The following is a 22,200-nucleotide window of genomic DNA, read 5'->3' as shown; positions in this document are numbered from 1 at the left end:
AAAAACCACAAAAATCATGTGTAACATTTACTGCAATCATTGAACAAACTTCTACATACTTGTATTCTTGAAATGTACCCCAAACTGAGGTTGATAAAGGCACTAAAGCAGTGGTTCTCAACCTTCCTAATGCTGCAGCCCTTTAATACAGTGCCTGTGGATGACGACCAGCCAAACTGCAACAAAAAATAGCCAGGCAATGTGGTGGGCACCTGTAGTCCCAGGTACTTGGGAGACTGAGGCAGAAGAATTGCCTAAGCCCAGGAGTTGGAGGTTGCTGTGAGCTGTGTGACGCCACAGCACTCTACGGAGGGTGACAAAGTGAGACTCTGTCTCTAAAACAAAACAACAACAAATTACTGAACTAATATCCTTCTAAGTAATTAAGTCCTTTATTCTTTGATAAAGAAATGAGAGTCAGCTACAGAGGATGAAAAACCAGGATGGGATGAAAACCCAGGATGGAATTCTCCAGGGCTGTTTGTCTTGTTTCAGCTAGATCTGAATTGGCACTAAGTTCCCTAACCTTTTCTCTATCCTAGTACTATCAAAGCACACCTTATTAAAATGATGTCACCCTACCGTCTTGAAAGCCTCTATGTCTTCCTAATCTTGTGTAATGCCAGGTTCCTACTTGGTGAAATCTAGCAGTAAGATTGTTACTGAGAAAGCAAAACATTTGTGTTTTTTCCTTTGATATCAGACTGCCTATCAAAATAGATCAAATCCATATTAGAAAATATTTTTGCATATGTCATTTTGAAATAGATTATTATTAAAGAATGCATACATTGAACAACTCCTTCTTTTGCACTATAAAATAAAATTTACCAAAATTCACTATATTAAGCAAATCAACTTACCGTCGAAGGTGGAGGAAAGCCGTGTAACACTGCTTACGGAACTCTTGGTACTGCTCACTCTGTGTGCCGCCCATTCCTTCAACCATTTCTTTATTCAGCTTCATTGGAGGAGGAAGAGGCTTCGGATCCCGACCCAAGATATATCCAAAGTCTATGTGGAAGAGTTTGCCTGGATGTTGACAAGAAATTCATCTGTTTCCAGAATTATCTTAAAGTACTGGACAGGAGATATGTCATACAACTTATAAGCTGTGTCTTTTCATAAAGAATATTACTTCCTGATAAGCCTATTAAATTGTTTCATTTTCTAACTTCAGGTTTGAGGGACCTTCAAAGCATATGTTATCTCACTTTAACTCATATTCACTCAGATGAAACTATGCCTAAAAAGATTCCATAGTAGTATTAATTTAAAAATTTAAAGCCATTTTTAGGTCTCAAGAATCAAAGACTGCCAAAGCCTAGATAAATTTTTCAGCAGAACTTAAAATCTTGTAGCAAATTTCTTGTGTTACACTCAGAAGAGAAAAATCATTTTTGTCTGATAGGAATTATGCAAGCCATTTATTATGCAATGACTAGGTCTCTTCAAAGCTGCTTAGAAATGTTTATCTTAAGTATTTCAAACACCACTTAGAATTAAAATTCTGATCTTGTTAAAAAATAGATATTAGTAATAATGCTACCTACCATACTAAATACTGAACTACAATACTAAGACTATCATTTTAGAGATGTCTGTATATATTGAATAAATATTTATGTCTAGTACATGTGAGATCACATGTGAGAAATTAGTAAAATTAAATACTAAAAGGATAAATAACTCAACTTTTTATAACTCGTTTGTATATCCTCAGAAGGAAAAACAAAAAAATAAAGTTAGAAATTTTATATAAGTTTGAAAATGACAAATAATTTCAAATCTGCCAAAGTCAGATAATAAAAAAATTTCAATATTAGGTAACAATAATATTCAATTTATGTAAAATTTAAGACAGAGAGTAGCTCTATTTTCACACAACAGTAAGAAAAACTGCATCACAACTTGTCATGTCAGACATTGTATAATACATAGGAACAAATTTGGACATGGGCTGTGTCCACATAAAAAAAGCAATAATAGCCTCTGTATGAATGATCATAAAAACAACTACCCAAATGTTGAAGCAATACTATCATCTGATTATAGAGTAAGTAGTTATTGTCAATATAACCAATTTTTCATTTCTCTAAATCACCTCTTAATTTTTATTTATTTTTTCACTTAGACCAGGTTCAACACTGTCTGTTCAGGTTGATGGACTGTCAAAGTTAACTGAGAATTTTTTTTTTTTTTTAAGAAATAGATGTATCTAGTCTAGTAAATGATATATAAGGGAAATGAGATAACAAGGAATTATAAATAGATATAAATAGCAAAATCACAAATACAGAATAGAAAAATGACTTTGTACCACCTAACCCCCCAAAAGGTAATAACAGCTTGGCTAAATGATTCCTATAGCTCACAGGAAAGCTCTCTAAATCAGGAGACAGGAGGGGAGGGACAAGATGGCCGAATAACAGCTTGGCTAAATGATTCCTTTAGCTCACAGTAAAGCTCTCTAAATCGGGAGACAGGAGGGGAGGGACAAAATGGCCGAATAACAGCTTGGCTAAATGATTCCTTTAGCTCACAGTAAAGCTCTGTAAATCAGGAGACAGGAGGGGAGGGGCAAGATGGCCTCCGACAGAAGCTCCTGTCGAGAGGGAAAGATAATATCTAAAAAGTACCAAATTAAGCTGAAGACTGGGAGCCCAGCCAAGAGAGAAGAGTGATAACTACAGGTCACCTCTGCTGAGGCAAGCTGCGACTACAAGAAAGCAAACTTCAGCTAAGACTTGACCAGAGTCACTGATCCACTAGGATCATACAAGAAACAGCTGAATACAAGACATAGCCACCTAACCCCATCACACCAAGCAGATTTCCTCAGCCTCAGACTATAATAATGTATGGGTCTTTTGCAAAGCTACAGGGGGAAAAGCTGCATTCATCAGTCCCAGATCCTTGACAAAGGGCTGGTTAACCACAACTCCAGGAACTCCCCATCCAATTTCACCTTAAACTCATCTAGTCAACAGTGAAACACAATCATGAGGCGGAATCAGTGGAAAAACTCTGGCAACATGAATAATCAGAGGATATCAACTTCCCCAAGGAACGATAAGGCAGACATAGCACAAGATCCCAATCATACACAAATGGCTGAGATGTCAGAAATCGAGTTCAGAATTTGGATAGCAAATAGGATCAACAGAAGAATTTCAAGCAATAATTCAAAAGATGTCTCAAGAATTCAATGAATTCAAGGACAAAATCATCAAAAATTTTGACACACTGAGGCAAGAATTTGCAGCCCTCAAAGATCTGAGAATCGCTCAGTAACAGAATGGAGCAGGCAGAAGAAAGGATCTCTGACACTGAAGACGAAGCTTTTTGAACACTTCCAAACACTCAAAGAGGAAAAAAACTGGAGAACAAAAACAGATCACCCTCTCAGAGAGCTCTGTGATAATTTGAAGAGATCTAATATTACCCTTATAGGAATACCTGAAGGTGATGGGTTGCTGTGAAGGATACAGATGCTTTACTTCGCGAAATAATAAAAGAGAATTTTCCAGACATGCCAAGAGATTCTGAAATTCAGATAGCAGACAGTTTCAGAATACCAGCATGACTCAACCCAAATAAAAATTCTCATAGACACATTATAATTAACGAAGCCAAAGTTAATATGAAGGAGAAAATTCTGCAAGCTGTAAGATGTAAGAAAACCATACCCTACAAAAGGAAGAAGATTAGAATGACTACAGATCTTGCTGCTGAAACCTTTCAAGCTAGAAGAGGGTGGTCATCAACGTTTAATCTCTCAAACAAAGTAACTTTCAACCCAGGATCCTGTATCCAGCTAAACTGAGTTTCAACTATGCCTGAGAACTTAAATACCTTAATGACATTCACATGTTGAAGAAATCTGCCGTAACTAAACCAGCTACCAGCTTTCCAGGATATTCTCGGACTCATCCTCCAAAACAACAGTAAACTCACCAAGAAACTTTTGATAAAATTCCAAATAGCACATTGGTGAAAAGATTAAAAATGTCCACTGGATTTTCGAAAAACTCAATATCCAAAATACTATCTGGCTTATCAATATTCTCAATTCATGTGAATGGCTTAAATTGCCCTATAAAGAAGCACAGGTCGGCTGACTGGATACAAAAACACAGGCCACGAGGGAGGGAAGATGGCTGACTGAAGCGAGCTTTCCACAGAGGCTCCCATGCAGGAGGAGAGTTAAAGGACAGAAGTTTAGCAAGTGACCTGGTGGATTAGAGCTGTGCCAAGAGAGAAGGTTGAAGAACGCAAATCAACCCTGCTGAGGTGAGCTGCGACCTCCAGGATATAAACACAAGGTACAAAACCCAACATGAAGTGGACAGGCGTCCCCTCCCCCTTGAGAACAGCTCGCAGTACTAAATACAAACAAGTGAGCAGAGTTCAAAACTCCTCCTATTATATCCCACGGGAGAGACCTTCTAAAAACTGGACCTACTTCCCTACTAGGGTGCCATGGTGCTCTCCTGCCAGGTCTAAAACTGTATAAAACTGTGTATATTCTCTACCTGCAATTCTGAGCTCCCAGCACTCCCCTCCACTCTCACTCTGAGGTCTAAAAGCCTGTCTCACAGGAGTCCAGATTCCAGGGTATTTTCATGAGGGGAGTGGACAGAGCATGGACTGCTGCTGGACAGTGCTGATTGTCCAGCATGGGAGTGAGGAGACAATGGGCAACTGAGAGAGAACCATACAGGAGCGGCGGTGCCCCGAGGCAGAAAACAACAGTGGCAGCAGCAATGACAGGGCTCACTCATGGATATTCCGGAGTCTCACTTGCTGTCTCTCTGGGCAACCAGAAGAGCCCGGGCAACTTCTCTGGTGGCAGCCACTGGCGTAACAGATCTGTGTCAGAAACGCAGGCCTGAAAGTAAAGGGTTTGCCTGAGGCCGTACCGGCCTGGGCGGAGGGCAAGAGCCAGAATATGCAAGCATAGAGCTGGGAGAATTCCAGGGAGGGGCTGAGCTACAGTACGGCTTTACTGAGCCTAAGAAGCAACCGGCCCTCGGGGGATCATTAGCAGAGACAAATGAGGTGAGGCAGAGGCTGGAACTGACAGCTACCATGCAGCCGAGACCCGGCAGCGACACAGACAGGGCCTGAGTCATAGGTTCTCTGAACTCAAACAGCCTCACTTCTACAGGGGAATACAGCCGATACAGAAAGAAATTCTGCGAAGTTGTTCTGTTCTGTCAGGAACATCAATCAGGAGCGGGACTGGAACTGAGTGAACTGCCCCATCCTCCATTAAGCACTTGAGGTTGTCAGGCCACACCTCCGCTCTGCCTGATAGTGGCAGAGAGCAGCAGCCTGGCTGAGGAGACATAGATCTCCCTGTGTTTCAGGCAGAAACAAACCCCTGGAGAATCTGTTCATTGAAGGCAAGTGGGTCACAGACCTGCGTGGTTATCAGTGACGGGGTGTGACAGAGGTGAAAGGTGGGGAAGAAGGCATCAACTTTCCCCAACTATTCTATTTGCTGGGTGGGTCCTTCTGACCTCACAGAGCACCAGAGTAGGTCATATTTGAGTCATCAACAGACACCTGCGATCTACTTGCCAGAGAGATTTTAAACTCTCCCACTTGAGACAGGTGCTGACTGAGACAATTGATTTAGACCACTTCAACTAGGGCATCGCGTGCAGACTATCCAGGTGGTACCCTGGGTGTGTGGTTGTGGGAAGGTTTGATTTCACATTTGCAATTGTTGCCTATGTAAGGCGGGGTGACTTAATTGCTGCTATTTCTCCACACCTGAGACTTCAACCAAGAGTAACTGATTCACTAGCGTAGGACAGAGACCAGCTGAAAAGAAGACAGAGCCACTTAGCCCCACAACACCAAGAAGGTCCCCAGTTTCTCAGGCCATAACACTATACGGGTCCTTGGCAAAGCGTAGGGGGAAAGGTATAGACACAAGTCCCAACTTTGAGGCAAAAGGCTAGTTAATCACTACACTTGGAGCCCCCAACAAAACTTCTCTTTATCTGCTCATCTAGTCAAATGGTGTAAAATAATCATGGGACAGAATCAGCGGAAAAAGTAGGTAATATGAATCACCAGAGTAGATCAACTCCCTCCAAGGAAAGACATGGCAGACACAACTAAAGATCCCATTCATAAACAGATGGCTGAGATGTCAGAAATCGAATTCAGAACTTGGATTGCAAAAACAGATTAATAGAATAGAGGAAAAGTTGGAACTAGTAATTCCAGGAGCATTTCTAAAGTTGTCTCAAGAATTCAAAGAATTCAAAGACAAAAATCACCAAAGATTTTGACACATTGAGACAAGAATTTACAACCTTCATAGATCTGAAAACTACAGTAGAATCCCTCAATAAAAGAATGGAGCAAGCAGAAGAAAGGATTTCTGACATTAAAGACAAAGGTTTTGAACGCTCTCAAACTCTCAAAGAGGAAGACAGATGAAGAGCAAAAATGAATCATTCTCACAGAGAGCTTGGGAATAATTCAAAGAAAACAAATATTCACTTCATAGGAATCCCTGAAGGTGACAAAGTGGCTTCGCAAGGCACATAATCTCTTTGTGAGATTCTGAAAGAGAACTTCCCAGACATGCCAAAGATTCTGGAATTCAGATAACAGACAGTTTCAGAAGCCAAGCATGACTCAACGCAAACAAGACATGCCCCAGGCACATCATAATTAACTTCACTAAAGTTAATATGAAGGAGAAAATTCTGAAAGCAGCCAGACGTAACAAAACCATAACCTACAAAGGGAGGATATTAGAATGACTGCAGATCTTTCTGATGAAACCTTTCAAGCCAGAAGAGGGTGGTCATCAAATTTGATCTCCTAAAACAAAACAACTTTCAACCCAGGATCCTGTATCCAGCTAAACTGAGTTTCATTTATGATGAAGAAATTAAACACTTTAATGACATTCACATGTTGAAGAAATTTGCCATAACCAAACCAGCTCTTCAGGATATTGTCAGCCTATCCTCCATAATGACCACTCCAATCCTCTACCACAAAAGTAAACTCACTCAGAAACCTTTGATCAAACTCCAACTTCCACAGTGGCGAAAGGATTAAAAATGTCCACTGGACTTTCGAAAAACTCAATACCCAAAATTCTACCAGGCTTATCAATATTCTCCATTAATGCGAATGGCTTAAACTGCCCTCTAAAAAGGGACAGGTTTGCTGACTGGATACAAAAACTCAGGCCAGATATTTGCTGCACACAAGAATCTCATCTTACCTTAAAAGATAAATATAGACTCAGGGTGAAAGGATGGTCATCCATATTTCAAGCAAATGGAAATCAGAAAAAAGCAGGTGTTGCAATTCTATTTGCAGATACAATAGGCTTTAAACCAACAAAAGTCAGGAAGGGTAAGAATGGTCACTGCATATTTGTCAAGGGTAATACTCCATATGATGAGATTTCAATTATTAAAATAAAATTTATGTACCCAACCAAAATGTGCCTTAATTTGTAAGAGAAACTCTTAACAGACATGAGCAACTTGATTTTCTACAGCTACATAATAGTCAGAGATTTAAACACTCCTTTAGCAGTGTTGGATAGATTCTCCAATAAGAAGCTGAGCAAAGAAATTATAGATTTAAACTTAACCATTCAACATTTGGATTTAACAGGCATCTACAGAACATTTCATCCCAACAAAACTGAATACACATTCCGCTCAGGAGCCAATGGAACATACTCCAAAATCGATCACATCTTAGATCACAAGTCTAATCTCAGTAAATTTAAAGGAATAGAAATTATTTCTTACATCTTCTCAGACCATCATGGAATAAAAGTTGGACTCAGCAACAACATGAATATGCATACTCATACAAAAACATGGAAGCTAAATAATCTTATGCTGAATGATAGCTGCGTCATAAATGAGATTAAGAAGAAAATTATCAAATTTTTGGAACAAAACTATAATGAAGACACGAATTATCTGAACCTCTGGGATACCGCAAGGCAGTCCTAAGAGGAAAATCATAGCACTATAAGACTTCCTTAAGAGAATGGAAAGAGAGGAAGTTATCAACTTAATGGGACATCTCAAGCAACTGGAAAAGGAAGACTTAATTGCTGCTGTTTCTCCAAACCTGAGACTTCAACCACGAGTAACTGATTCACTAGTGTAAAACAGAGACCAGCTGAAAACAAGACAGAGGCACTTAGCCCCACCACGCAAGCAGGTCCCCAGTTTCTTAGGCCGTAGCACTGTACGGGTCCTTGGCAAAGCTCCAGGGTAAAAGGTACAGACACCAGTCCCACCTTTTGGGCAAAGGGCTGGTTAATCACTACTCCAAGAGTCCCCAACCAAAATTCTCTTTATCTGCTTACCTAGTCAAATGGTGTAAAATAATCATGAGGCAGAATCAGCAGAAAAACTTCAATAACATAAATAACCAGAGTGGATCAACCTCCTGACCCCCAGGAAAGATATGGCAGACGCAACAGAAGATCCCATTAATGAACAGATGGCTGAGATGTCAGAAATTGAATTCAGAATTTGGATTGCAAACAAAATTAACAGAATGGAGGAAAAGCTGGAAATAGAACTTCGAGAAGCAATTCAAAAATTGTGTCAAGAATTCAATGAATTTAAATACAAAATCACCAAACATACTGACACATGAGACAAGAATTTGCAGTCTTCAAAGATATGAAAAATCTATTGGATTCCCTCTGTAACAGAGTGGAGCAAGCAGCAGAAAATATTTCTGACATTGAAGACAAAGCTTTTCAACGATCCCAAACTATCAAAGAGGAAGAGAAATGGAGAGCAAAAAAGGATCATTCTTTCAGGGAGCTCTTGGATAATTCAAAGAAAGCTAATATACACCTCATGCGAATCCCTGAAAGCAATGAAGTGGCGTCACAAGGCACAGAGGTTCTTCTCCAGGAAATTATGAAAGAGAATGTTCCAGACATGCCAAAAGATTCTGAAATTCACATACATTTTCAGAACCCCATCATGACTCAACCTGAATAACAATTCCCCCAGGCAAATAATTAACTTCACTATATGAAGGAGAAAATTCTGAAAGCAGCCAGAAGTAAGAAAACCATAACCTACAAAGGGAAGAATATTAGAATGATTGCAAATATCTCTGTTGAAAACTTTCAAATAACAAGTGGGTGGTCATAGACTTTTAATCTCCTAAAACAAAATAATTTTCAACCCAGAATCCTGTATACAGCAAAACTGAGTTTCATTCATGATGGAAAAATTAAATACTCTAACAACATTCACATGATGAAGAAATTTGCCATAACTAATCCAGCTCTCCAGGATATTCTCAGACCTAGCCTCCTCAATGACCAGTACAATCCTCTACCACAAAAATAAACTTACTCAGAAACTTTTGATCAATCTCCAACTTCCACAGTGCAAAAAAGATTAAAAATGTCCACTAGACTTTAGAAAAACTTGATAATGAAATTTTTTTTTTTTTTTTTTTTTGTAGAGACAGAGTCTCACTTTATGGCCCTCGGTAGAGTGCCGTGGCCTCACACAGCTAACAGCAACCTCCAACTCCTGGGCTTAAGCGATTCTCTTGCCTCAGCCTCCCGAGTAGCTGGGACTACAGGCGCCCGCCACAACGCCCGGCTTTTTTTTTGGTTGCAGTTTGGCCGGGGCCGGCTTTGAACCCGCCACCCTTGGTATATGGGGCCGGCGCCTTACCGACTGAGCCACAGGCGCCGCCCAACTTGTCAATATTCTCCATTAATGTGAATTGCTTAAATTGTCCTCTAAAGAGGCACAGTTTGGCTGACTGGATACAAAAACTCTGGCCAGATATCTGCTGCATACAGGAATATCATCGGGGTGGCGCCTGTGGCTCAAGGAGTAGGGCGCCAGTCCCATATGCTGGAGGTGGTGGGTTCAAACCCAGCCCTGGCCAAAAAAAAAAAAAAGAAGGAATATCATCGTACCTTAAAAGATAAATATAGACTCAGGGTGAAGGGATGGTTGTCTATATTTCAGGCAATTGGAAATGAGAAATAAGAAGGTGTTGCAATTCTTTTGCAGATACACTAGGCTTTAAACCAACAAAAGTAAAAAACAAAAAAAGTGAGAGGTCACTTCATATTTGTTAAGTGACAATATTTCAATTATTAATATTTATGTACCCAAACAAAATGCCCCTCAATTTATGAGAGAAACTCTAACAGACATGAGCAACTTGATTTCCTCAAGCTCTATAATAGTGGGAGTTTTTAACACTCCTTTGGCAGTGTTGCATAGATCCTCCAATAAGAAGGATTAGGACGAGTTAAGAAATTTTAGATTTAAACTTAAACATTCAACATTTGGATTTAACAGACATCTGCAGAACATTTCATCCCAAGAAAACTGAATTAATGTTCTTCTCCTCAGCCCACAGAACATACTCCAAAATCAATCACATCTTAGGTCACAAGTCTAACCTCAGTACATTAAAAGGAATAGAAATTATTCCTTGCATCTTCTTAGACCACCATGGAATAAAAGTTGAACTCAATAACAACAGAAATCTGCATACTCATACAACAACAAGGAAGCAAAATAACCTTATACTGAATGATAGCTGGGTCATAGACTAGATTAAGAAGGAAATTGCCGAATTTTTAGAACAAAACGACAATGAAGACACGAATTATCAGAACCTCTGGGATACCACAAAGAGGGAAAATTATAGCACTACAAACCATCCTGAAGAGAACGGAAAGAGAGGAAGTTAAAAATTTAAAGTGACATCTCAAGGAACTGAAAAAGAAGAACCAACACCAAACCCAGTAGAAGAAAAGAAATAAGCAAAATTAGAAAAGAATTAAATCAAATTGAAAACAAAAGGATTATACATCAGATCAATAAATCAAAAAGTTGGATTTTTGAAAAAGGCAATAAAATATATAAACCTTTGGCTATCCTAACTAGGAAAAAAATCTCTAATTTCATCAATCAAAAATGACAGACTCCTCAGAAATTCAAAAAATCCTTAATAACTATTAAAAGAAACTTCGTTCTCACAAATATGAAAATCTGAAGGAAATGACCAATACTTGGAAGCACGTCACCTTCCAAGTCTTAGCCAGAATGAATTGCAAATGTTGAACAGGCCTATATCAAGTTCTGAAATAGCATCAACCATACAAAATTTCCCTAAAAAGAAAAGCCCGGGACCAGATGGCTTCATGTCAGAATCCTACAAAACCTTTAAACTGGAACTAGTACCTATATTACTCATCCTTTTCCAAAATATAGAAATACAAGGAATACTACACAACACGTTCTATGAAGTAAACATCACCCTGATCCCCAAACCAGAAAAAGTCCCAACAAGAAAAGAAAACTATAGACCAATATCACTAATAAATACTGATGCAAAAATATTCAAATAGAGCCTAACAAACAGAATCCTGCAACACATCAAACAAATTCTACATCATAAACAAGTTGGTTTTATCCCTGGGTCTCAAGGCTGGTTGAATATACATAAATCTATAAATATAATTCAGCACATAAACAAATTAAAAAGCAAAGACCTTATGATTCTCTCAATTGATGCAGAAAAAGCTTTTGATAATATCCAGCATCCCTTCATGATCAGAACACGAAAGAAAATTGGTATAGAAGGGACATATCTTAAACTAATACAGGCCATCTACAGCAAACCCATGGCCAATATCGTATTGAATGGAGTAAAATTGAAATCATTTCCACTCAGATCAGGAACCAGGCAAGGTTGCCCATTGTCTCCACTGTTCTTTAACATTGTAATGGAAGTTCTAGCCATCGCAATTAGAAAAGAAAAGATGATTCAGGGTCTCCATTAAGGTCAAAAGAGATCAAACTTTCACTCTTCGCAGATGATATGATCGTATATCTGGAAAACACTAGGGATTCTACTACAAAAATTTTAGAAGTGATCAAGGAATATAGCAATGTCTCAGGCTACAAAGTCAACACCCATAAATCTGTAGCCTTTATATATACCAACAATAACCAAGCGAAACAAACAGTCAAGGACTCTATTCCTTTCACAGTAGTGCCAAAGAAGATGAAATATTTGAGAGTATACCTAACAAAGGACGTGAAAGATCTCTACAAAGAGAACTATGAAACTCTAAGAAAAGAAATAGCCGAAGATGTTAACAGATGGAAAAACATGCCATGCTCATGGCTGGGAAGACTCAACATTGTTAAAATGTCCATACTGCCCAAAGCAATATATAATTTTAATGCAATTCCCATTAAAGCTCCACTGTCATACTTTAAAGATCTTGAAAAAATAATACTTCGTTTTATATGGAATCAGAAAAAACCTCAAATAGCCAAAACATTACTCAGCAATAAAAACAAAGCAGGAGGAATCACGCTACCAGACCTGAGACTGTACTATAAATCCATAGTGATCAAAAAAGCATGGTACTGGCACAAAAGCAGAGAAGTAGATGTCTGGAACAGAATAGAGAACCAATAGATGGATCCAGCTACTTACCGTTATTTGATCTTTGACAAGCCAATTAAAAACATTCAGTGGGGAAAAGATTCCCTATTTAACAAATGGTGCTGGGTAAACTGGCTGGCAACCTGTAGAAGATTGAAACTGGACCCACACCTTTCACCATTAACTAAGATAGACTCTCACTGGATAAAAGATTTAAACTTAAGACATGAAACTATAAAAATACTTGAAGAAAGTGCAGGGAAAACTATTGTAGGAATCGGCCTGGGTGAATATTTTATGAGGAGGACTCCCCAGGCAATTGAATCAGTGTCAAAAATACACTACGGGGACCTGATCAAACTATAAAGCTTCTGCACAGCCAAGAACATAGTGAGTAAAGCAAGCAGACAGCCCTCAGAATGGGAGAAAATATTTGCAGGTTATACCTCCGATAAAGGTCTAATAACCAGAATCCACAGAGAACTCAAGCGTATTAACAAGAAAATAACACATGACCCCATCTCAGGGTGGACAAGGGACTTGAAGAGAAACTTCTCTAAAGAAGACCGACGCAAGATCTACAAACACATGAAAAAAAGCTCATCATCCTTAATCATCAGAGAAATGCAAGTCAAAACTACTCTGAGATATCACCTAACCCCAGTAAGAGTAGCCCACATAACAAAATCCCAAAACCAGAAATGCTGGCGTGGATGTGGAGGAAAGGGCACACTTCTACGCTGCTGGTGGGAATGCCCACCAATACGTTTCTTCTGGAAGGACGTTTGGAGAATGCTTAAAGACCTAAAAATAGACCTGCCATTCAATCCTATAATTCCTTTACTAGGTTTATACCCAGAAGACCAAAAGTCACAATATAACAAAGACATCTGTACCAGAATGCTTATTGCAGCCCAATTCATAATTGCTAAGTGGCAATGGAAGGAGCCCAAGTGCCCATCGACCCTCAAATGGACTAGCAAATTGTGGTACAGGTATACCATGGAATATTATGCAGCCTTAAAGAAAGATGAAGACTTTACCTCTTTCATGTTTACATGGATGGAGCTGGAACATACTCTTCTTAGCAAAGTATCTCAGGAATGGAAGAAAAAGTATCCAATGTACTCAGCCCTACTATGAAGCTAAATTATAGCTTTCAGATGAAGACTATCACCCAACTATAGCACAAGACTATGGGGAAAGGGCCAAGGAAGGGGAAGGGAGGGGGGAAGTTTTGGTGGAGGGAGGATAATGGGTGGGGCCACATCTATGGTGCATCTTAGAATGGGTACAGGCGATTGCACTAATGTACACAGCTATGATTTAACAATTAAAAAAAAAGAAAAAGAAAAATCAAAGACCTTATGATTCTCTCAATTGATGCAGAAAAAGCTTTTGATAATATCCAGCATCCCTTCATGATCAGAACACGAAAGAAAATTGGTATAGAAGGGACATATCTTAAACTAATACAGGCCATCTACAGCAAACCCATGGCCAATATCGTATTGAATGGAGTAAAATTGAAATCATTTCCACTCAGATCAGGAACCAGGCAAGGTTGCCCATTGTCTCCACTGTTCTTTAACATTGTAATGGAAGTTCTAGCCATCGCAATTAGAACAGAAAAGATGATTCAGGGTCTCCATTAAGGTCAAAAGAGATCAAACTTTCACTCTTCACAGATGATATGATTCTATATCTGGAAAACACTAGGGATTCTACTACAGAACTCTTAGAAGTGATCAAGGAATACAGCAGCATCTCAGGTGACAAAAATCAACATTCATAAATCAGTATCCTTTATATATATCAACAATAGTCAATCCGAAAAAACAGTCAAGGACTCTACTCCGTTCAGACTAGTGCCAAAGATGATGAAATATTTGCAAGTTTATCTAACAAAGGACACGAAAGATCTCTATAAAGAGAACTATGAAACTCCAAGAAAATAGGCGGGCGCCTGTAGTCCCAGCTACTCGGGAGGCTGAGGCAAGAGAATCGCTTAAGCCCAGGAGTTGGAGGTTGCTGTGAGCTGTGTGAGGCCACGGCACTCTACCGAGGGCCATAAAGTGAGACTCTGTGTCTACAAAAAAAAAAAAACAAAAAAAGAAACTCCAAGAAAATAAATAGCTGAAAATGTTAACAAATGGAAAAACATACCAAAGAATCAGCATTGTTAAAATGTCAATAGTACCAAAAGCATTATATAATTTTAATGCAATCCCTATTAAAGCTCCACTGTCATACTTTAAAGACCTCAGAAAAATAATACTTCGTTTTAAGTGGAATCACAAAAAACCTCAAATAGCCAAGACATTACTCAGAAATAAAAACAAAGCAAGGGGAATCACGCTACCAGACCTCACACTATACTATAAATCGATAGTGATCAAAAAAACAGGGTACTGGAACAAAAGCAGAGCAGTAGATATATGGAACAGAATAGAGAACCATGAGATGAACACAGCTACTTACCGTTATTTGATCTTTGACAAGCCAATTAAAAACATTCAGTGGGGAAAAGATTCCCTATTTAACAAATGGTGCTGGGTGAACTGGCTGGTGACCTGTAGAAGACTGAAACTGGACCGACACCTTTCATCATTTTCTAAGACAGACTCTCACTGGATTAAAGATTTAAACTTAAGACATGAAACTATAAAAGTACTAGAAGAAAGTTTAGGGAAAATTCGTGAAAAAATTGGCCTGGGTGAATATTTTATGAGGAGGACGCCCCGGGCAATTGAAGCAGCATCAAAAATACACTACTGGGACCTGATCAAACTAAAAGGCTTCTGCACAGCCAAGAACACAGTAAGTAAAGTAAGCAGACAGCCCTCAGAATGGGAGAAGATATTTGCAGGTTATGTCTGCAACAAAGGTTTAATAACCAGAATCCACATAGAACACAAAAGTATTAGCAAGAAAAGAACAAGTGATCCCATCTCAGGCTTGGCAAGAGACTTGAAGAAACAATTCCCTGAAGAAGACAGGTGCATGGCCTACAGACATATGAAAAAATCCTCATCATCCTTAATCTTCAGAGAAATGTAAATCAGAACTACTTTGAGATATCATCTAACTCCAGTAAGATTAGCCCATAACGCAAAATCCCAAGACCAGAGATGTTGGCATGGATGTGGAGAAAAGGGAACACTTTTACACTGCTGGTGGGAATGCAAACTAATACGTTCCTTTTGGAACGATGTTTGGAGAACACTTCGAGATCTAAAAACAGACCTGCCATTCGATCCTACAATTACCCTACTAGGTATGTAACCAGAAGACCAAACATCTCATTGTAACAAAGATATTTGTATCAGAATGTTTATTTTTAAGTCATGGTAGAAGTAGAAGCCCAAGTGCCCATCGACCCACGAATGGATTAACAAATTGTGCTATATGTACACCCTGGAATACTATGCAGCCTTAAAGAAATATGGAGACTTTACCTCTTTCATGTTTACATGGATGGAGCTGGAACATATTCTTCTTAGTAAAGTATCTCAAGAATGGAAGAAAAAGTATCCAATGTACTCAGCCCTACTATTTTTTTTTTTGTAGAGACAGAGTCTCACTTTGTCACCCTCGGTAGAGTGCTATGGCATCACAGCTCACAGCAACCTCCAACTTGTGAGTTTAGGTGATTCTCTTGACTCAGCCTCCCAAGTAGCTGGGACTACAGGCGCCTGCCACAACGCCCAGCTATTTTTTTGTTGCAGTTTGGCCGGGGCCGGGTTTGAACCCATCACCCTCGGCATATGGGGCCGGCGCCCTACCCACTGAGCCACAGGCACCGCCCTCAGCCCTACTATAAAACTAATTTATAGCTTTCGTAAAAGCTATAACCCAATTAAAACGTAAGAATATGTGGAAAGGGGAAAGGAAGGGGAGGGGAGGGGGTAGTATGGGGAAAGGTAGGGTGATTGGTGGGACCACACCTACAGTCATCTTACGAGGGTACATGTGAAATTTACTAAATGTAGAACATAAATGTCTTAAAACTGTAACTAAAAAAATGCCAGGAAGGCTATGTTAACCAGTGTGATGAAAATATTTCGAATTGTATATAAACCCAGTGTATGATCCTCATGTTTGCATTAATGTACATAGCTATGATTTAATAAATAAATAAATACATAAATAAAAACTCAGGCCAGACATCTGCTGCCTTCAAGAATCTCACCTTACCTTAAAAGATATACATAGACTCAGGGTGAAGGGATGGTCATCTATAATTCAGGCAAATGGAAATCAGAAAAAAGTAGGTGTTGCAATTTTATTCGCAGATACAATAGGCTTTAAACCAACAAAAGTAAGGAAAGATAAGGATGATCACTTCATATTTGTTAAGGGCAACACTCAACATGATGAGAATTCAATTATCAACATTTCTGCACCCAACCAGAATGTGCCTCAATTTATAAGAGAGACTCTAACACACATAAGCAACTTGATTTAGTCCAGCACCATAACTGCTGGAGACTTTAACATTCCTTTGGCAATATTGGATAGATCCTCCAAAAAGAAGCTAAGCAAATAAATTTTAGACTTGAACTTAATCATTCAACATTTGCATCTAACAGACATCTACATAACATTTCATCCTAACAAAACCGAATACACCTTCTTCTCATCAGCCCATGGATCATCCTCCAAAATTGATCACATCTTAGGTCACAAGTCTAACCTCAGCTAATTTAAAAGAATAGAAATCATTCCTTGTATTTTCTTGGACCATCATGGAATAAAAGTTGAACTCAGTAACAACAGGAATGTGCATACGTATATAAAAACATGGAAACTAAATAACCTCATGCTGAATGACAGTTGGGTCATAGATGAATTTAAGAAGGAAATTACCAAATTTTTGGAACAAGACAATAATGAAGACACGAACTATCAGAACCTCTTAAGACACCGCAAAGGCTGTCCTAAGAGGGAAAGTTATAGCACTGCAAGCCTTCCTCAAGAAAACATAAACAGAGGAAGTCAACAACTTAATGGGACATCTCAAGCAACTGGAAAAGGAAGAACATTCCACCCCTAAACGCAGCAGAAGAAAAGAAATAACTAAAATTAGAGCAGAACTAAATTAAATTGAAAACAAAAGAATCATACAACAGATCAACAAATTAAAGATTTGGATTTTTGAAAATGTCAATAATATATATAAACCTTTGGCTAACCTAATCAGAAGTACAAGAGTAAAATCCCTAATTCCATCAATCAGAAATGATAAAGGCCAAGTAACAACAGAGTTCTCAGGACTTCAACAAATCGTTACTGAATATTACATAAAACTCTATTCTCAGAAGTATGAAAATCTGAAGGAAATAGATAAGTACTTGGAAACATCCCACCCTCCTAGTCTTAACCAGAAAGAAGTGGAAATGTTAAACAAGCCTATAACAAGTTCTGAAATAGCATTAACTATAAGAACATTAACTATAAGAAATCTCCCCAAAAAGAAAAACCTGGGACCAGATGGCCTCACAACAGAATTCTACAAAACCTTTAAAGTGGAAATACTACCTATATTACTTAACCTTTTCTAAAACATACAAAAAGAAGGAATACTTCTCAACACATTCTATGAAGCAAATAGCAATCTGATTGTTGTTGTCCTTAGAACTAGATCCTTAGAGGTGCAAAGGAAAGCACTGCATGCAAAATGGATATTAGGAAAGGGAGTCTGAGGTTCCCTTGGGCTCTCAGCAACTACCCACATTTATTGGGTGTCTGTTATACGCAACACTAATCAAAAAAAAAGATATAGAAAAGGGAACTTATAATGGTGCAATCATAGAGACTGCTACAAAATTCTTTGTTCACTGCATATGTTGTTAGACACATACATAGTTAATCTAAATCGAGCACACTTTGCTCAAGGCTTAACCACAACGGCGCCTAGCTGTCTGTTCTGTTGATTACTTCTCTAAAACTTAAGAAAGGATAATTTGCTAAAAGGAGAATAGAACAGAGTACTTCTTCCCGTAACCTCCGCAGGAGCCCAGCCCATCGCTGCAACCGTGCAAAGCCCTCCGGTAACTTTCCTTTTGGTGAACATTTAACTGATTGTTCTTATTAGCACGGGCATGTTGACAAAGAAAGAAGTTTTTCCATCTTAGGACAACATTTCTTGGGAAGCTCATGAGGCCATGTCACTTGTTTTGGTTGGGGAGCCGGGACCCCTCCACTGACACCCAAACCAGGAAAAGACCCAACAAGAAAAGAAAATTATAGACCAATATCTCTAATGAATATTGATGAAAAAATATTCAATAAGATCCTAGCAAACAGAATCCAACAATACATCAAACAAATTATACATCACAAAAAGGTGAGTTTTATCCCAGGGTCCCAAGGATGGTTCAATATACGTAAATCCATAAATATAATACATCACATAAACAAATTAAAAAACAAAAACCATACGATTCTCTTAATTGTTGCAGAAAAAGCTTTTGACAACATCCAGCATCCTTTCTTGATCAGAATGCTTAAGAAAATAGGTATAGAAGGAACATTTCTTAAACTGATAGAGGCCATCTATGGCAAACCCCTATACAATATAGTATTGGAGTAAAATTGAAATCATTTCCACTCATATGAGGAACCAGGCAAGGATGCCCACTGTCTCCACTGCTTTTTAACATTGTAATGGCAGTCTTAGCCACTGCAATCAGGCAAGAGAAGGCAATCAAGGGGATCCAAATGGGACCAGAGGAGATCAAACTGTCACTCTTCGCAGAAGATATGGAAAACCCATGGGAATCAACTACAAAACTCCTAGAAGTTATCAAGGAATATAGCAACGTCTCAGGATACAAAATTAACACTCACAAATCTGCAGCCTTTATATATACCAACAATAGTCAAGGGGAAAGGACTCTATACTACCTAAAGCAATCTACAGATTTAATGCGATCCCTATTAAAGCACCTCTGTCATACTTGAAAGACCTGGAAAAATTAGTACTTTGTTTTATATGGAAACAGAAAAAACCTCATATAGCCAAGACATTACTCAGAAATAAAAACAAATCAGGAGGAATCATGCTTCCAGACTTCAGACTATATTATAAATCGATAGTGATCAAAACAGCATGGTACTGGCACAAAAATAGAGAGGTAGTGGGCGGCGCCTGTGGCTCAAGGAGTAGGGCGCCGGTCCCATATGGTGGAGGTGGCAGGTTCAAACCCAGCCCCGGCCAAAAACCACAGGGGAAAAAAAAAAAAAATAGAGAGGTAGATGTATGGAACAGAATTGAAGGCTAAGAGGTGAACCCAGACACTTATCATCATTTGATTTTTGATAAGCCTATTAAAAATATAAATTGGGGGAAAGATTCCCTATTCAATAAATGGTACTGGGTGAATTGGCTGGCAACCTATAGAAGCCTGAAAATGGACCCTCGCCTTTCTCCTCTAACAAAAATTGACTCTTACTGGTTAAAGGACTTAAACTTAAGACATGAAACTACAAAAATTCTTAGAGCGCAGGGGAAACGCTTGAAAAAATTGGCCTGGGAGAACACTTTATGAGGAGGACACCCTGGGCAATTGAAGCCACATCAAAAATACATTGCTGGGGTCTGACCAAATTTAAAAGCTTCTGCACTGCCAAGAACACACTAAGTAAAGCAAATAGCCCTCAGAATGGGAGAGGATTTTTGCAAGTTATATTTCCGACAAAGGTCTAATAATCAGAATCCACAGAGAACTCAAACTTATTACTAAGAAAAGAACAAATGATCCCATTTCATTGTGGGAAAGAGACATGAACACAAGCTTCTCCGAAGAAGACAGGTGCATGGTCTACAGGCACATGAAAAGATGCTCATCATCTTTAATCGTTAGAGAAACGCAAACCAAAACCACTCTGAGATACCATCTAACTGCAGTTAGAGTAGCCCACATCACAAAATCCCAAAACTACAGACATTGGCGTGGATGTGGAGAAAAGGGAATACTTCTGCACTGCTGGTGGGAATGCAAGCTAGTACATTCCATTTGGAAGGAAGTTTGGAGAACACTCAAGGATCTAAATGTAGATCTGCCATTTGATCCTGCAATTCCTCTTCTAGGTGTAGCCAAAGAACCAAAAATCGTTTTGCAATAAAGATATTTGCACCAGATTGTTCATTGCAGCTCAATTCATAATCGCCAAGTCATGGAAGAAGCCCAAGTGCCCACTGACCCATGAATGGATTGATAAATTATAATATATGTATACCATGGAATACTATGCAGCATCAAAAAAAAAAAAAAACAAAAAAACCAGAAACTTTACCTCCTTTATGTTTAAATGGATGGAGCTGGAAAATATTCTTCTTAGTAAAGTATCTCAGGAATGAGAAAAAATATATCCAATGAACTCAGTACTACTGTGAAACAAATTTATAATCACTCACATTTGCATATGAAAAATGAAACACGGGCGGCGCCTGTGGCTCAGTGAGCAGGGCACCGGCCCCATATACCGAGGGTGGCGGGTTCAAACCCGGCCCCGGCCAAACTGCAATGAAAAATGAAACACAACTATAGCCTAGGATGAAGGAGGAAAGGGGAGGGAGAGGGGAAAGAGGGGTGGGTCAATAGAGGGAAGATTAGTAGGGGGATCACAACTATGGAGCATATTGCAAGTACAAGTTGGATCTATCAGGTGTAGAACACAAATGTCTTAATGCTGTAAATGGTTAAATGAGGTGAAGGCTATGTTGATTAGTAGGTTGTAAGCACTCAAATTTGTACAAATAATCAACACCTTAAATCCCATAATGGCATAAATGTATTTATCTATGTACAAATGACTTAATAAAAAACTGAATAAATAAATAAATAAATCAGGAGATATTCGGTAAGCAGTTACTAATAAGTCTCCTACTTCAACTATATCTATTAATACCCCCTTAGCTAAGTATATATGGAAGTTATTTGATCATTTATCTCTCTCTTAATAGAAGTTTAAGTTCATAAGCTTTTCATTAAACTCCTAATGAACCAGTGAGAGCATTATTGTAATCAAGAAATTTTTTTTATACCATTTAATATAGTACTGAAATCTAGGACAATTGCCTAGCATACCGGAATAAACCATTTATTTTGTCTTTTAAAACCAATAGACAACTTAATTAGCTCAGACAACTTTTAACTGCTGATGTCTGAATTTTCTTTTAGAAGTTTGATAGTTCTTATGAGAATTTGTTTTGTTTCTAAAATTCTGTATCTTCATTTCCACAATGATCTATAATAATACAGGCGAGACCAGATCATCTGGAAGCAACCTTATCACTTGGTTATCACTACTGCTATGTGATTTCATGGTTTTTGATTAGCTGGTGTCACACAGCAATGCTATGTTAAATTAACGTAGGGTAATACTAACAGAACTTTGAAATTAATTGTATGACAGCATACGGAGCACACAGAGATTTAAAATAGTTCAAATGGAGAAAAGCATCGTAAGAATCTTACAAAAATCCTCCAAACTTATACTACGTTCTTCACACCATATTCATACCATAAGTGGTCATTTAATGTCAATAGTATATCACCTATGACATTAGTGATGTTAAATATTGATAGTTATTAAAATTGGTTTAATTTATAAATTTCTATTTATTTTATGCTATGTAGTAGGAATAGACACAAAGAAGTTAGTATCAAGTTTCATGCTGTAAATATTTAAGGTTTTAAAATATGATAACATGAGAGGTTTCAT

At 38.4% G+C, this 22,200-nt stretch overlaps 1 protein-coding gene across 6 annotated transcripts in view; it reads right to left on the bottom strand.

Moving 5' to 3' along the window:
- LOC128571651 (phosphatidylinositol 3-kinase catalytic subunit type 3-like) overlaps positions 1-22,200 on the bottom strand; it is a 189,507-nt gene that overhangs the window by 24,925 nt on the left and 142,382 nt on the right. For all 6 annotated transcript variants that reach the window (XR_008375948.1, XM_053571250.1, XM_053571252.1 and 3 more), the window contains one exon: positions 864-1,032. Coding sequence is in view for 5 of the 6 variants with exons in the window: in XM_053571250.1 (XP_053427225.1) it covers positions 864-1,032 (169 nt within the window). In the remaining variant the exon portion in view is untranslated. The remainder of the gene's footprint in view (positions 1-863; positions 1,033-22,200) is intronic.

Source organism: Nycticebus coucang, chromosome 19 (assembly GCF_027406575.1).
Source record: "Nycticebus coucang isolate mNycCou1 chromosome 19, mNycCou1.pri, whole genome shotgun sequence".
Taxonomy (NCBI): Eukaryota; Metazoa; Chordata; class Mammalia; order Primates; family Lorisidae; genus Nycticebus; species Nycticebus coucang.
Note: the sequence above shows the minus strand (reverse complement) of the source record. Positions and strands in the feature narration are given on the sequence as shown.